Source organism: Apteryx mantelli, chromosome Z (genome assembly GCF_036417845.1).
Source record: "Apteryx mantelli isolate bAptMan1 chromosome Z, bAptMan1.hap1, whole genome shotgun sequence".
NCBI lineage: Eukaryota > Metazoa > Chordata > Aves > Apterygiformes > Apterygidae > Apteryx > Apteryx mantelli.
This window is the reverse complement of record NC_090020.1, coordinates 18,570,167-18,585,098: the sequence shown is the minus strand read 5'-3', so window position 1 is coordinate 18,585,098 and position 14,932 is coordinate 18,570,167. Positions and strand designations below refer to the sequence as shown.

The following is a 14,932-nucleotide window of genomic DNA, read 5'->3' as shown; positions in this document are numbered from 1 at the left end:
AGGCAGGCAAGGAAGTGCCTACAAGACAAGGCTATGGGGAAACCTCTTGCACCCCTTCTGGGAAATCGGCTTGTGTGGATACCTCTCTGAAGTGCCTGACGTGCTTGTGCGCAAGTGCATGCAGCATGGGGAGTAAACAGGAGAAAACAGAGATCTGGGTGCAGTTGCAGGGCTATGATCTCATTGCAGTTACAGAGACATGGATAGCTCGCATGACTGAAATGCTGCAATGGCTACAGGCTCTTTAGGAAGGGCAGGCAAGGAGGGTGGGCAGGGAGAGTTGTCCTTTATGAGAGAGAGGAGTGGGAATGTATGGAGCTCTGCCTGGGGGTGGGCGATGCGCTGGCTGAGAGCTTAGGGATAAGGATTAAAGGGCAGACCAATATGGATGACGTTATTGTGGGCATTTGCTATAGGTTGCCTGATCAGGAGGAGGAATCTTGCTCCTCAGGTGCACTCAGTCCATTGTCCCTTTGGACAAACACAGTTACAGTGATTGTGTCTTCACTAATACCTGCATTCTCTTTTTGACCTTTTTTGTCATCTCTAAGTTTGTCTGCTTTCAGTATATGATATATATATTTGACTGCTGACCCTTCTCCTGAGGTGGTGTTGCTACTCTCACATGCACTTTCGTTAGCATAGGATTTGTTCAGTAAAATGTAGCAGAAGTTGATGTCTGCTACACTGATCTCAAGAGAAGGGGGAGAAGTGGTTGGTTTACTAGCTGTGCTCAAAAGGACTGAGAGGAGGAAAGAGAGAGGGGAAGCTGCTTTCTTGTAGCTCTTCAGGGAGTTGCTCTACCAAGGTGGGGAGAAGACAGCCTTCCTAGGGGCTGGGATAGCAGTGGCTAAAATAAGAGCTAGGGAGATGGGGACAAAGCCAGTTGATTAGGCCCTGAAAGAGGGAAAGCTCCTCCATCTCACCCTCCCTACATAAAAACATTTTACTACTCTTAGCAAGACATGCACCTGTCACATCTCCCTCCCACTTTGTGGCTCTCAGGAGAAATCACCTGTCTGTCCTGAATCTAGACTTCTTCCTTGAGACACTGCAAGAGTGATCACACCCTTCCTGCCTCAGGTGGGTCCACATGGGCCTTATCCTACCACTCTGTCTTGGGTACTTGGATAGGAGCTCTGTAGACTGAGTCCGCACATTGTTGTTAGTCCTGTCTCATCACTGAGCTGAGTTTCCTCCTTCCCCTGCTTTTCCTGTGGCTGGCCCACCAACTGCTGCCTGGGTACATGATTTGGCAGATCTGGAGGGAGGCTAAAGACTTCCCTTAAGAGCTGCTACTCCCACAGACTCTCTGGAGTGTCCTGTTCCCAAGCCTCTGACATTTGTGTGGGGCAAGAACTGCTGTCAGACCTGCTGAGCATCATAGTGAAGCCAGCTGGAGCCTACCAAGCCTCCAGTGTGATCCTTAATAACATCTCCATGGCCTGTAGCATCTTTTACGGGATGGCCTACCAGGATCCTGCCAGCAGCACTGCAGGAGCAAGGTGAGGGACAGAAGGAGGACTACTGCTGCAGCCTGTTGTTCAGAGGGCTCTGTAGAGCAAGCCTCTCAGTCCATGAGTGCCTCTGACACTGAAATGTGTAGGTCCATTGACTGTGGCCATCTATTCCACTCAAGGTCCTGCAGAGTAACGAGAATCCTGGGATAGGTCCAGGTCCTTTTTCCCTTGACGAACTCCTGTGACCAGTGGATGAAGCTGAGTTTTGAATGGGGATAGCACTGAGTGGAGAGTGGGTTGAGAAACTCTTGCCCTTTCATCCTGCTCCTCTGTCCATAGGAGATGAGGCCTTAGGGCACAGTGGGAGCATTGCGTCAGCGTTTGCTATGAAGTCTGCTCTGTGCTGTGGTACCACCCATCCAGACCAAAGAATGGGTGGGGCTGTGTGCTGCAGAGGCTGCCTTGGGAAATCAGTTATCTGAAATCCCCACTGTTATAAAAGTTCACCTACCTCCTCATCTCGCATTGGTTAGTGCTGTTGCATACTATAAGCTTGGTTTCCACTAGAGCAATAGCAGATTGCCAAGCCTTTCTTGCACTCCTCCTCCTCCTCCCACCCCCACAGGACATACAACCTGTGACTGACTCCATCTGTGGGCTGTCCACTGAAGTGAGATCAGTTCTGTACCTATGTTGTGTATTCCTTGCTCAGCCCTGTAAAACCAAAGCAGTTACTCAGTATCATGCAGGATCTCTGTGGAGGGATGTGCTCTGCCAAAGGAAGCCATGGAAGTGGGATCATGCCATTGCTTCTCACTCTTAGTGGCTGACTGAAGGGAGGCTGACCAAGCAGCTTTTTGCCTTTTTCAGGGCAGGGCAAGTCTTGCTTTGCAAATAAACCAAGCAGAGTGAGTCCCTGTGGCATGTCCCTGCCGTTTCCAGCAAAGGGTGCAGAAGAATGATGTGAAGCAGGAGTAGAGTTCATTACACTACTCTGGAGCCAACAGTAGTGACCAAAGGTTGAAATAGATCCCAGCTGATACAGGACTGAAGCACTGAAGGAGTGGGGAAGGAAAGGGAGCAGTACCTTTGTTGTATTCACAGAACCACAAAATAGCTGAGGCTGGCAGGCACCTCTGGAGGTCATCTGGCCCAACCCCCTGCTCAGCTACACCATGTTGCCCAAGACCATGACCAGTCAAGGTTCCACAGCCTCTCTGGGCAATCTGTCCCAGTGTTCAATCACCCTCACAGTAAAGAAGTGTTTTCCTATGTGTAGAGAGAATTCCTTGTGTTTCAGGTGGTATTGATGACAATCAAAGTTCATATTTCTGAACCAAAGTTCATATTTCTGTTGACTTCTCTCATGCAAATTAATGCTGTGTGCCAAGTCTGATAGATTTTAGTGCATGGAGGAAGTTTAATGCCTGATCCTTAAACCAGTAAAACAGACGTGATGCCAGGTGGTTAATGAAAACAAGTGGAAGAAGTGATGAAGAACTTATGTTTCTTTGATGACGTCTGTGAATATTTCTATTTCCAGGTATTCTGCAGGCAATAAGGGACCACACAGTAGAGGCCACTTAGCAATCAAATATCTCTTGGCATGAGAACAGCATAGCACATGTGGGCAATCCTGACTTTGTTATGAGATGACCTGTTAAAGAAGTAAACCAGCTTCTTGTTTCTCAATAGCAGATCACATTTCATATTCTTGCAGAATTCTAGGATTGAGAAATAAACTCTGAATAGATGGGTCACCTGCCTTCCTAATTAATAGGATCCTTTGGCCAACATGTTGTATCATCTCAGATCGGATGATCTCAAAGGTATCTTATGCTCTTGTGTTTAGCTTCATGGGTTTAGGCAGATGTGATGTGACCTCAGTCTTAGCACATGATGTGGCATACGCTTCAGAAACAGTGTGAGGCATTTGTCCCATAGCGCCTTTATATCAGTGGTTCTAACTCACAGTCCTTTATGGTGAGATGCAAGTACAGTAAAAGTGATGCATGGCATAAGGTCCAAGCTCTGTGGGCTTCAGCTGATATTGGGAACTGGCAAAACCTGGACTACTGCTGGTTTTCTCAAATGAGGGTTGGTCACAAAACTCTCAGCGACTTCATTTGAAATCTTATGTGGGTGAGCGCTATGATGTCTGGTTGTAGCAGCTAAATTCTGCAGTGATTCTTGAGAAGGAAGATAGGTTCTAGGGCCTGTGTTGCATTTTAGAGGAACAGTTTATAGCAAAATTGGTAAAATAGTAAAATAATGTTTTCATGCTTCTTGTGGAGAAAGATCTCTGTTTTTCTTTTCCTACTTTGTACCATTTACCCTTCAGTCCCTCTCACAGTAGAGGGCAAGACACAAGGTAATTTTCACATCCAAGAAGAACAAGCTAATGTAATTGCATTCGGTGTGTCCAAATTGTATTTCGACCCTTCCATAAGAATTGCAGGGTCCTAAAAAACATGGGATTTGGAATGCCCTATGAGAATAAAATTTGCATCATCTTCATCTTACAAGAATTTTATGTTATTTGCAATTACACCTCATGCAAGTATTCCCTGCAGTAATGGTCCAGAGAAACGAAACTTGGGCTATGCTAGTCCCTCCACTTAATTTCATCAAAGCAGTGGCAGCTTGAACACTATTCCTGCTATAATAGACATAAAAGCAGTCCCAAAAAGGAACCAAATGTTCACTTAGTATTTGCTCCATGCTTTGGAACAGATCGTCACCTGTCATTGACTGTCACAATGTCCAGAAGATCACTACTGTGAACTGTGCTTAGCAAAAAAACGGCAAAATGGCTTACCTTTTCTCCCTTCATAGGATTACAGGATCCTCTTCAGGCTGGCGGGCACCACCAGTGCTTAGTCCAAGCCCAGCCCACAGCAGGCTCACTGGTGGGGGCAGACCAGGTCACTCAGGGCTTTACCCCGCCGGGGCTGGACACCCTCCGAGGACGGAGCCAGCACCACCTCTCTGACCCGGCTCAGTGTTGGAAACGTTTCTTCTCATGCCCCCGTGGCATCTCCCCACCTGTGGGTGCCCCGCAGCCGCCCCCGCTCCGGGCGAGCCGCCCCGGCGCCGCAGCCTCTCCTTGCCGCGCCGGGCTCCCACGTCGAGCACCCCGGCCAGCCTCCGCCGAACTCGCTCCTGCTCACCAGTTGTTTTTTCTGCGCTGCTGGGCCCAGAACTGGATGCGCCGGGAGCTGAGTCCCTTGGTCTACTGGCTGCATCGCTGTTCATGCAGCCCAGGCTGCTGTTAACCTTCTTTGCTGCCTGTGCCGGATGTGAGGAAGCATCAAAACAGAAATCAGTGACAGGGACTGCAAATAAAATGCAAAATTTTATAGAAACTCAGAGGTGTAAATTGTGTAGGTTAAATGCCTCTCCATTCACCCCCCACATCCAGTGATTTCCTTTCCTTTCCAACCTTTGAAAGGTTGTTTTAAGTACTTGAACACAGCAGTGACTGAAGAGTAACACTTTCTAGAAAAAATGTAAATTTTTAAACTGAAATGATTGAAAAATGTTTTGTCACAAATTTCAGGGCCCTTTTATGAGACTTTACCATTCAGTGTGACCCTTCCAATGTGTATTCTGTAATCAAGCCCTCATAGATACTTGATTTATTAGTGGCTGGCTGATTTAATGTGAGTTAAATTCAAATTTTGAAATGATTATTATTCCTAAGAGACAGGAAATAATTATTTTATATGAGTGATTCATGTTAAACTTGGCTTCACAGATAGAGTGTTTCAATGACAGAAGTTTCTGAAGTTCAGAACTAGGGCAGCTATAATATTTGCAATAGGTTTAAAGTTTTTAAATGCTAGGGTTTTTTTTACTGTGTTTAAATATGATCCAATCCTTCCACCCTTCTTTTACCTTCTCTTCACCCCAGATAAAATAAATTTACAAAAAATATATGATTTGGATAAATACAGGCATCTTTATAATCTCATAAATCAAACATTTGCTCAAAATTACAAATATTTGCAAACATTAGCCTTAGGATAACTGAAATGTAGGACTAAAGAGGACCTCACAAAACCATCTAGTCCATCCCCCTATTCTGAGGCAGAATTGAGTATATTTAGATTCTGTCTTATGAATATCTCTATGATTTCGTATTCTTCCTAAGTAGTCTGTTTCTATGCCTATGCTTCACTGTCTTTATTAGTGAGGAAGCTTTTTCCAATTATATAACTCTGCCTTGCCACAAACTCTGTCAATTACTAATTGCCTTAACAAGGAAAGGAATTGATCATGTCTTCTTTAGCTCAGCCTTTTACAGATTTGAAGGCTGTTCTCATGCCCTTCACAACCTTCTGTTTTCTGAACTTAGACAAACCTAATTTCTTGACCTTTCTCTTTATGCCATGTTTTCTAAACCTTTCTCATTCTTGTTCCCCTTAATTGCCTGCAATTTATGTTCCTTTTCTGGTTAAAGCCTCGCAAGCATCATTATTGCCTCTATCTTACTGCAGCACAGAAGGCATTTGCCTTTTGCAATACAGCGTTGTATTTGGAGTTCTTACTCAGTCTGAAGTTAACTGTAACCTTAGTTTACTTAGTTACTTAGTTGCCTTAGTTCCTCTAGTTCTCCTTATTCATCAATCATTCCCTGCTCCGCGTGTGTTTTGTTTACTCCTTCTGATATTTAGAACTGCACTTCTCTTTATTGAATTTAATTGTTCATGCATTTTTTCAGTTTATCAGGTTCATTTGGATTCTAATCCTTGCTCTGCTGAGTATTTGCAAACCTTTTAACTGAACACTGTATTCATGTACTCTCACTTTCGTAAACAATTGTTAAATGAAAATACTGAACAGTATTTGCCCCAGGTTAAACAGCTGTGACATTCCAGCTGGTGCCTTTTCCTACTTGACTGTGATAGGTGGGGTCTGTATTTGGGGGGAGGGTTTCAGTCCGCTGGGTACACACTTCATGGTAATTTCATTGAGACCATATTTTCCCTAGTTTGCTTATCACAGCCTTGTGGGACTGTATTGAAGACGAGCATAGCCAAAATGCAACTTCAGCATCAAAATAATAAGACAATGATTATTGGTGTTGCTTACTTGTAAACTAATGACTTTTTTCCTGAGTTTCATACACACCTACCCAAAACATCTCTCAGTTTATAGATCCTACTGATACTGAGTTTGGAGAAAAGAAAACACTTCAGTAAGTCCTGAAATGCTGTAATATGTGCAATGTAATCACACCACTACATCATGCTCTTGATATCTTCTGTTCTGAAGTTTCAGGAAATGGAGCGAAGGGTAGGGCAACATCGATTTTTCTGGTTTAGTGTTAGTCTGGTTTTCTTTTCTTTTCTCTGCTGAAATTGATCTAAAATAACTAAAAATACAACAGATAGGATAAGAGTGGCTCCTGCCATGTAGAAGCCTGCTCTGTAATCTCCAGCCATGTCCACAATCAGACCTGGAGAGAAAAAAGTGACAGTAATGTCAACTGATAGAAAAGAGATAATGTGAATTAGCTTATAAACGTGAATGTATCCTCTCATAAAGAGAGTGTATGTGCTACATCTTGCAGATCCTTGCACTAAGAGTGCATAGATCATCATCACTCTGTTATAGCATTTCTAAATGCGAAACACAATTCACTTCTCGTTTATTTTGCATAATGAGAATTGTTAGTAAAACAAAATGGTCTACAGTCTGAAGCATCTTCCAACCCAAAATACAGCAGATAATAAAGGTAATGGCAGAAAAAAACAAATCCTACAACTCTGTATTTTAGTAGTCCTGTGTTCTGCAGCATAGCTATCCTCAGTTGCTGTAATTTGGACCATAATTATAGAGCATGAGATTTTAAAGGAAAGGAGAGGCCCTCTACTGGACAGAGAGAGATTGAAAGCTTGCCTGCTGTGTTACTGGCTTTCCTGTTAATCACTTTTCAAAGAATTACAGAGGTTAATGAGCGAAAAGGCCCTGATTTTTAGGTAACTTTAATCCAACCACAATACTTCATGCCATCATGTATCATACTGAAAAAATAATAATACTGTAGTAGTACCGTAGTTGTATATGTAGTAGTATGGGCTGCTCTGCGGGTACAACTGCAGATTCATTTGTGGGCTGATGAAGGCTGCTTGACTGGTTTCCTGCCACTGCAAATTTGGTCCAGATTTGGTCTGTTCTCTAGCCCTCATTCTAGTCTTAGTGCGGCACCACTACCAAGAAGTCACTGTAATCTGTGAGCAGTTCCTTATTACATGCAGTGGTCTTTGCATGAGGACTCAGATCCACTTTGTACAAGTCGCATTGGTCTTTTCTCTGCTGTATCACATTGTAAAGTCCCTCCAGCTTGTAGTTTGGTTTTCTCGCGTTTTTCCAAGATGAACTTTTTATCATTGCCACCCACAATCCTATGTGCTGTTTCACTGTCTGGTCTCTCTTCCCACTGTTTTTTACAATTTTTTTTACACATTTATTATATTGGTTAGCTCAAATGCTATCTGAAAACAGCAGGCACCCCAAGAATATTTCCCTGAGGTTCGCATAAGCTGTTAGCTGTGACCCTCTGTAGAAACCTTTCCAGCAATTTCAACATTGATGCAGCCATCGCTGCTCTCAAATTGCCAGTAACCCAACAGTCTCCACTCTGTAAGTGTGGATCTGCTGCTTGTCCCAGAGATACACTTTCATAGCAAGACAGCGGGAGTTCATCAAGCAGGATTCTGTGGGATTCAGGAAATGGGAACAACATCGTGTGGCCCTGCCGTTCTTCTCTGCTTTCATGTTGGAAAGGTATCTCTAAAGTCACAGAGAAGAGAGGGAGCAAGATATTTTTGAGATGAATTAAACAGACTCTTTGTTTTAAAATACTTCTTGGCCCAGGTGCCTCTGAGCTAAAAGGCAGGGAAATTTGGGCTCAGGTCAAGACTTTTCAGTACAGTTTTACTTTCCACTTGTAAACTATATTGAGGAAAGTATCTTAACTTACCAGCAAGAGGAGGCCCTGCAAAACCTCCAGTGCTTCAAATGAGCATGAAAAGCCCTAGAGCACTGTCAAAATCTGACATGCCTACAACATCTGCTAACACTGTAATGTGAATGGCAACTGTTGTGCCAAAGAAGAAGCTGTCGAAGCCAGCGAATATTGCCAAGGACGGGTAATGGTTAGCCAGTGGCAACAGCATCAGAGAAGTACTGATCAGCGCAATTGTCATTGTCAACAAATGAATAGTTTTGGTGACATGGAGATTGGCATACCAGCCACATAACAATCTGCCTGCAAAATCCACCACAGCCAAAATGGACAGGAGAGATGCAGTCCGAGACTCACCTATTTCAAGACTGTAGCTAAGTGGAACTAAAAATAATGGAGGAACAAAAAAACTCATAGCAGCTAAAATGCCAAAAATGTCATAAAGTACAAACTCCAGTCTCCTCACAAGCATCCAGTTGAAGGTTTTGTGTGTGATGGGAGACTTATCTCTGTCTCTCCTAGGTGTCCTATTGCCAGATGGTGTCTCAGCTTCAGGACAGCTAGTCTCAGGGAGGCAGCTGCTTTTCAGTGGTCGCATCAGTGCTCCACAGACACAAATATTGAGTTGGATGCCACTTATGATCAAGAGGGCACCTTTCCATCCATATTGACCAATCAACTACTGGAAAAATGGCCCAAAGGTGAAGGCAAAGGCACATTCTCCAGCACTGGCAATAGCATTAGCCACAGCTCTTTTCTTGGAGAAGTAATGGCTAACAATGCTAATGGCCGGTATCCATGAAAAGGAAATCCCAAGTCCTGAAAAACACCAGTACAAATAGCACCAGTTAGACACCACTGGGGTATTGTATGAAGGTGACAATTAAAACAGTAAATGTTCCTATATTTGCAAAGTTAAAAATTGGGAAAAGAAAAACAGTTTTGTTTCTAGCAGAAGCATCAGCTCAGCTGTACTGTTTGTTAGAGTTTATTTGTGGCACGTGTTCTGTAAGAATAAGTTGTATGTTTAAGTAGCAAAACAGGAGTATGAAGTTTACACTATTATATTCTGACTGTGGAAGAAAAAAGCTGGCATGACAAATTTGCCACTAGGTGGAAAATAGATGTCCATGTGGTTAAAACAAGATAGACCTTGGAGTGTTAATGCTGTCCTAATTAAGGACTAGATGGTCCCGGATCAGATCTCTGGGTTAAGCTGAGCTGTGCTCAGGGTTAGAAAATGGGGGAGGATGGGTAGGTTGCTGGCATATTGCATCTATATGCTCTTCATTTTCTGGATGGACCTGCTTGGCTTCAAATCTGCTCTATTTTACACTACTTTTAATGACTTCCAAGAAACTATTTAGCAGGCCCAGGACTGCCAAAAGGCTCTAATTCCAGACATTTTCTCATGCATCCAGTATGGATCTGGGAATGATTTATTTTATTTCCTGCCAGCTTTACCTCCTGTTCCAGGAAAATCTGGTAGTTGTTAAAAACAGCTTTCTGACTGATTTTAACCTGGAGTAAAGCAAAGGACTGGAAACAAGGCCTCGGCCTGTGACCAAAAACATAGGACTATTTGATACAAAATACAAAATGTGGGAGCTCTATGTTCTTGCAATTTAGCAGCCTTTAGGTTCTTTAGACCTTCACAGAGCTTTCAGCTGTGATTAAAAGATAAAATGCTTTTAACTTTCTGACTGAAAATAATTTGCAGGTGAAAATTATTGCCATCTAATTATTATCATACTTTGTGACTGCAGTTTTCTAGGACAAGTTCTTACTTTCAGAGCAGGACACGAGGGAAACAATCTTTAAAGATTGTTACTGGTTCTGGTTATTTATAAAATCACAATAGGAATCAGATTTTAAACCTCCTACCATCAGCACTGTAAAATAAGGGCTTTGATTTATAAGTGAAAAAAATCTCTAAAGCCATAAAACTATACCCTGCAGGAAGCCAGTTGTTGCATACATTTAAACCATGTTGAGTCCAAGAAATCCCAGTGCCATTCCTGAAAAAGCAAGGAGTCCTCCAGTAATCACAACTGCCCGATGAGTGTATTTTACACATAGTGAGCTGGCTACAGGGGCTAGATCAACAGCAAATTAAGAGTAAGATAATTACATTAGGAACAAGCAGCTGATTAACGTGCTTGTACAACCAAATAAAGCATTTGAAGAATTAGCCATATAATGCCTGTCTCAAATACAGTGTTTTGTTCTGTGGAGGAGAGGTACGTGTGTGTGTGAGACAGAGAGAGAGAGTGTCACAGTTCTGCTGTATTCTGCTGGAAAAGGGGGAGACTGTGATTCTAAAATTGGATGTTTGCTGATAGGGGAGTAATCGTCCTGAGAGCAGAGAGAAGAAAAACCCTTCCAAAATATATTCTGAATATGTGAAGTGGACTTTTTTATAGAGAAGAGCATGTCAGTGCCTTCTTTTTGGAACAGTTCTACTGAATTTCATGTAAGTGTACACCTAACAACATGGCAGGAAGTGAAGCCTCAGCCATAGACTATCTAGGTTAATCTATAAAACTTTTATTATTGTCAATGTATCACTGATATGGCCGGCATGAAAATTATCTGAATAAAACTAATCCTCTTCTTAATTTCTAGAGCTTTGCAAAATCATCTGTTCATGGAATTGCAAATGTTTTATAAAGAACAAAAAATCCAGGGTTAACTTGCAGCAGTATTTTTTCCAGGAACTGTACAGTTCATTTCTTAAATTTGGTTTTCAATAGTACTGTTTCTCTCAGCAGACTGTAGGAACTCTTCAACACACAAGAGAGAAAAGTTGCACAAGCTACAAATCTGAGGGTTTTTTCCTCAGTCACGCTCATAACTTGGTGCAGAAATTCCAAAAAAAACAAAGAACCAGTCTCTAGTCACTGTTTAGAAGCACCAGAAATTATTAACAACATTTTTGCTTAATTAAGGATCAGTTATACTCCCTAGCTATTTTTCCATCATCATCAAAGAGTCAAGATCAAGACTAAACCTATCATCAAAAGGCATGTTCTGCAGAGACAATCTCAAACCAGTAAATATACATTTCTGTGAAATAACCATAGCCACTAGAGGGATCCCAAGTAACACATCACACCATCAATTCTTGGGTGGGGTTTATTAGTGAGTATAGGTAGTCAGCTTCATACAAATGATAGAGAATCTAGAAACTGGAGTTCAGGGATACATTGAAATTCATAAGAATTCATAAGAAACATTGCTATAAACTGAAATAAGTGCAGAAACAATGAACAGAAGGCAGACAGCAAAGTAGGTTTTATAATAGTTTGTAGGGGCAAGTTGTTGTATATTTTCCTGTGTTAAGAAAAGAAAGAAGAGAATTTGATAACTAAGACAAGTGAAATAAACCTAGCAGACAGACATTAATTGGTGAAGAAGCTGCAGGATGTATATTATCTGACAGTAGGTACCTGAAAGAAGCTATACAAACCCCAAATGTTCCATCAGCATTTACAGCAAAAATACCATGTTTTGATAAGCATGTAAAAATGATACTGGAATTCAGTCATGGTCTGAAAGATGTAGTGGAGGGGATGAGATAGGACAATGCATACACAGTTGGAGAGTCATATGATGAGCAAAAAATAATTAGACTCTGGGATAACAAGGAAGACCCATGGAAGTACTTAATTACAGGAGAAAGACCTGAAGTTGGAGCAGAAATACTGCTACAGAGAAAGTTTTTGTATTAGAGAATGAGGAGCAGAAATAGGTAGAAATTAAACATGGGGTAGCAAGGAAAAGAAGAAAGAAACTAGCCCCAGAACAGGAAGTGGTGAAGACTGCTAAGGGTCAGAGTCTGAAAGAATAAAGGACAATATACAAAAAACTTACAAAAAATGGTAGGGGAAAACAATCACTGTGCAAAAATGAAAAGTGGTGGGAGATGCACATTAGTATTAAGAGGAGGCAGATTTTTGTGATAGGGGAGTCCTTGCTATGATAACTGAACTGCCTGCTGCAGATGCAAACCCAAAATATAGAAGCACGCACTGTCCTTCCACACAAGAGATTGGAGCTACTGCTGAAATGATCCAAATGGGAAAAATGAATAATTCGCTGATCATACTTCATACTGAGACAAATGACACTGGAGGTTTCCCACAGGAACATACTAAGAATGACCAAGTCAGGCCAGGAAAGATGCTCAATGAACTGGAGGCTCAGATGATCTTCAGCAGAAAGTCTTCTGTTCCCTATAAATGAAGCAAAGGCAAGAAAAGATAATGAAAATTACCTAGTGACCTGAGAACCATGGACTGCTGTAAGAAAGTGTTTTAGAATGTTTGGGCATCAGACTGTATTCATAAAATAGGATTATTTTCAAAAGGTTTTGAAGGATGGGAAGATCACTGCCTTTCTGCTGAAAATTATAGCTGCTTTCTTTGAAGTAGGACAACTTCAGACCCTGGTTAGGCAAACATAATTTTTGTTGTCTTATACACTGATAATCTCATTCTTTCTGCTGTATCCTTGATGCATTCCTATATAATGAAAATGTAAATTTAAAACAAAATCAAGGTTTTGAGTTCTTTGGTCCTCCTATATTGGCATTTTTTTCTGATTAAGTTCATATGTCTGAATGACAAAACTAGTACCACAACAGGTCAGTGATAAGCCTAATTTGTGAACCAAATTGATAGATTCCCATTTATTCATTTCTGGAGTCCATGAAGGAAGTGGGAAAACAGGCTTTTTACTGATTTTTTAATTAATTCTTTTTGTCAGAATGAAACAAGCTCTAATACTCCAAACTGAGCAACGAAAACAGCAGCTTATGGAACTGATAAAATTTTGTGAGCCTATAATTTGTTTTATCTTTTGCATTTTTATTTTGAATTATTATTTTGTTCTTCTGAATATGTTTTTCAAAGGAAGACCAGTTGTTCATGATCTTTGGAAGTACTGTGATTACAACAGTAACCCTGATAGGTGTGAACTGAGTAGGATGCCTGTAATTACACAGTATCTGTGCAATGAAATGTCTTCACAGCCAGAATTATAATAGTATTTATTACATAAGTATACTTACCCATTAAAATCATGTATCTATAATGAGAATATGTGGACATCACAAATTCTGTATAGTTCCTGTCTACACATGTTTGGAATCCTCACTGTAATGGTGAAGGATAACCTAATTTACAAGGGTACGAAGGGCTCTGAAAATGACTACTCAGTGAAGAGTCAAAGAATGCATATTGTACATTTGATAGTTTTCCCTCATTAGTCTGGTGAGATAAGATAGTTTAGCTGATCCAATAGCTCATTGCCTTTGACTGGAATAGTTCACTCTCTCTTCCCTTACTCTCTGCTTGTATGGTCTTGCCTTCCTTATACTAGCTCTGGGTGAACTGAAAAATTTTTTTTAACCTAGTTTTCTGTTAGATTAATGACTTGAAATGGTTCATAGAGTGTGCCAGAACTGGCTATGGACAGAAGGAGAGGGATCTTGGTGAGGGCAAAAATGAGAAATGGGAGGAAAGCAGGACTGAGAGCCACCATTTTGGTAGTATATAGTTATCTGACAGGGCAGGGTCACACCTCTTGTTTTACGGAAATTGGAAAAAGTAATAGTCACTGTGAAATCAGTGAGCTTGCACAAACTGGTTTATGAGCTTGATCCAGCAAGCTCTGAAGTTCTTAGGTTTACTCCCACTGAGTTCGATTCAGGGCCTGCAGGAAAATTGAATCACGAGCCTAGGTACATAAAGTTCTTTAAGGTAACCAGATTTCTATGTATATGCAAAGAGTCATCACTAATCCATTCCATGTCTGAGGCATAGATACATCTTTATGAGAGGATGCAAATACCAATTTTGTGAAGACAAGGAGGAAGTGTTGCTTCTGCATGTCTGGTTTTGTGAGATTTTTTTATGGAAGCTCTTTGAAATGTCTTGAGTAGTTAAGATTTTAAAATAAGTGCTAGAGGAACACTTATACCTACCTCCTAAATGAAAAATGGCTATCGTTATTGACGTGATCCAGGAACTGATGCTTGCCAGTTCATCAAAGTGCTGCTGGATTTCAACAAAGAACAGACCAAAAGCCTTGAGGACAGCAGCACTAAGGCCCATCACCAAGAAGGCTGACGCTACCACAACCCATCCATACCCACCATCTGGTGAATTGCTCTCTTTGCCCTGCATCTTTTCTACTTATCAGATCTTCTCTCAGTTCCTTTTTTGTTGTTGTTGTTGGGGCTTGCTGGTGGTGAGGATTTTTAACAGATCTGCAAATCAGGAAAAGGCCTAGTGTTAAGGAAATGAATTAAAATACTCTAGGAATGGCTTACACAAGTAATTGCCAATGGAAAATATAATATGCATTTCAGTGCTTTGATTTAAAGTATTAACTGGGAAATAGGTGTGCCAGGAGACAGGAGGAAGAGAAGAAAGGTTAAAAAATGAAGAAAGGAAAAATGTTCAGGTAAGGAGGACAAAAAGAAGCATGCACAAGT

The 14,932-nt window shown here is 41.4% G+C and overlaps 1 protein-coding gene across 1 annotated transcript; it reads right to left on the bottom strand.

Moving 5' to 3' along the window:
• Window positions 1-6,695: 6,695 nt before the first annotated feature.
• Window positions 6,696-14,621, bottom strand: LOC106496767 (monocarboxylate transporter 13-like). The gene is given in 5 exon segments (XM_067316379.1): window positions 6,696-6,802; window positions 6,805-6,921; window positions 8,449-9,252; window positions 10,386-10,529; window positions 14,420-14,621. Coding segments are annotated over 5 exon segments (1,374 nt in total).
• Window positions 14,622-14,932: the final 311 nt, after the last annotated feature.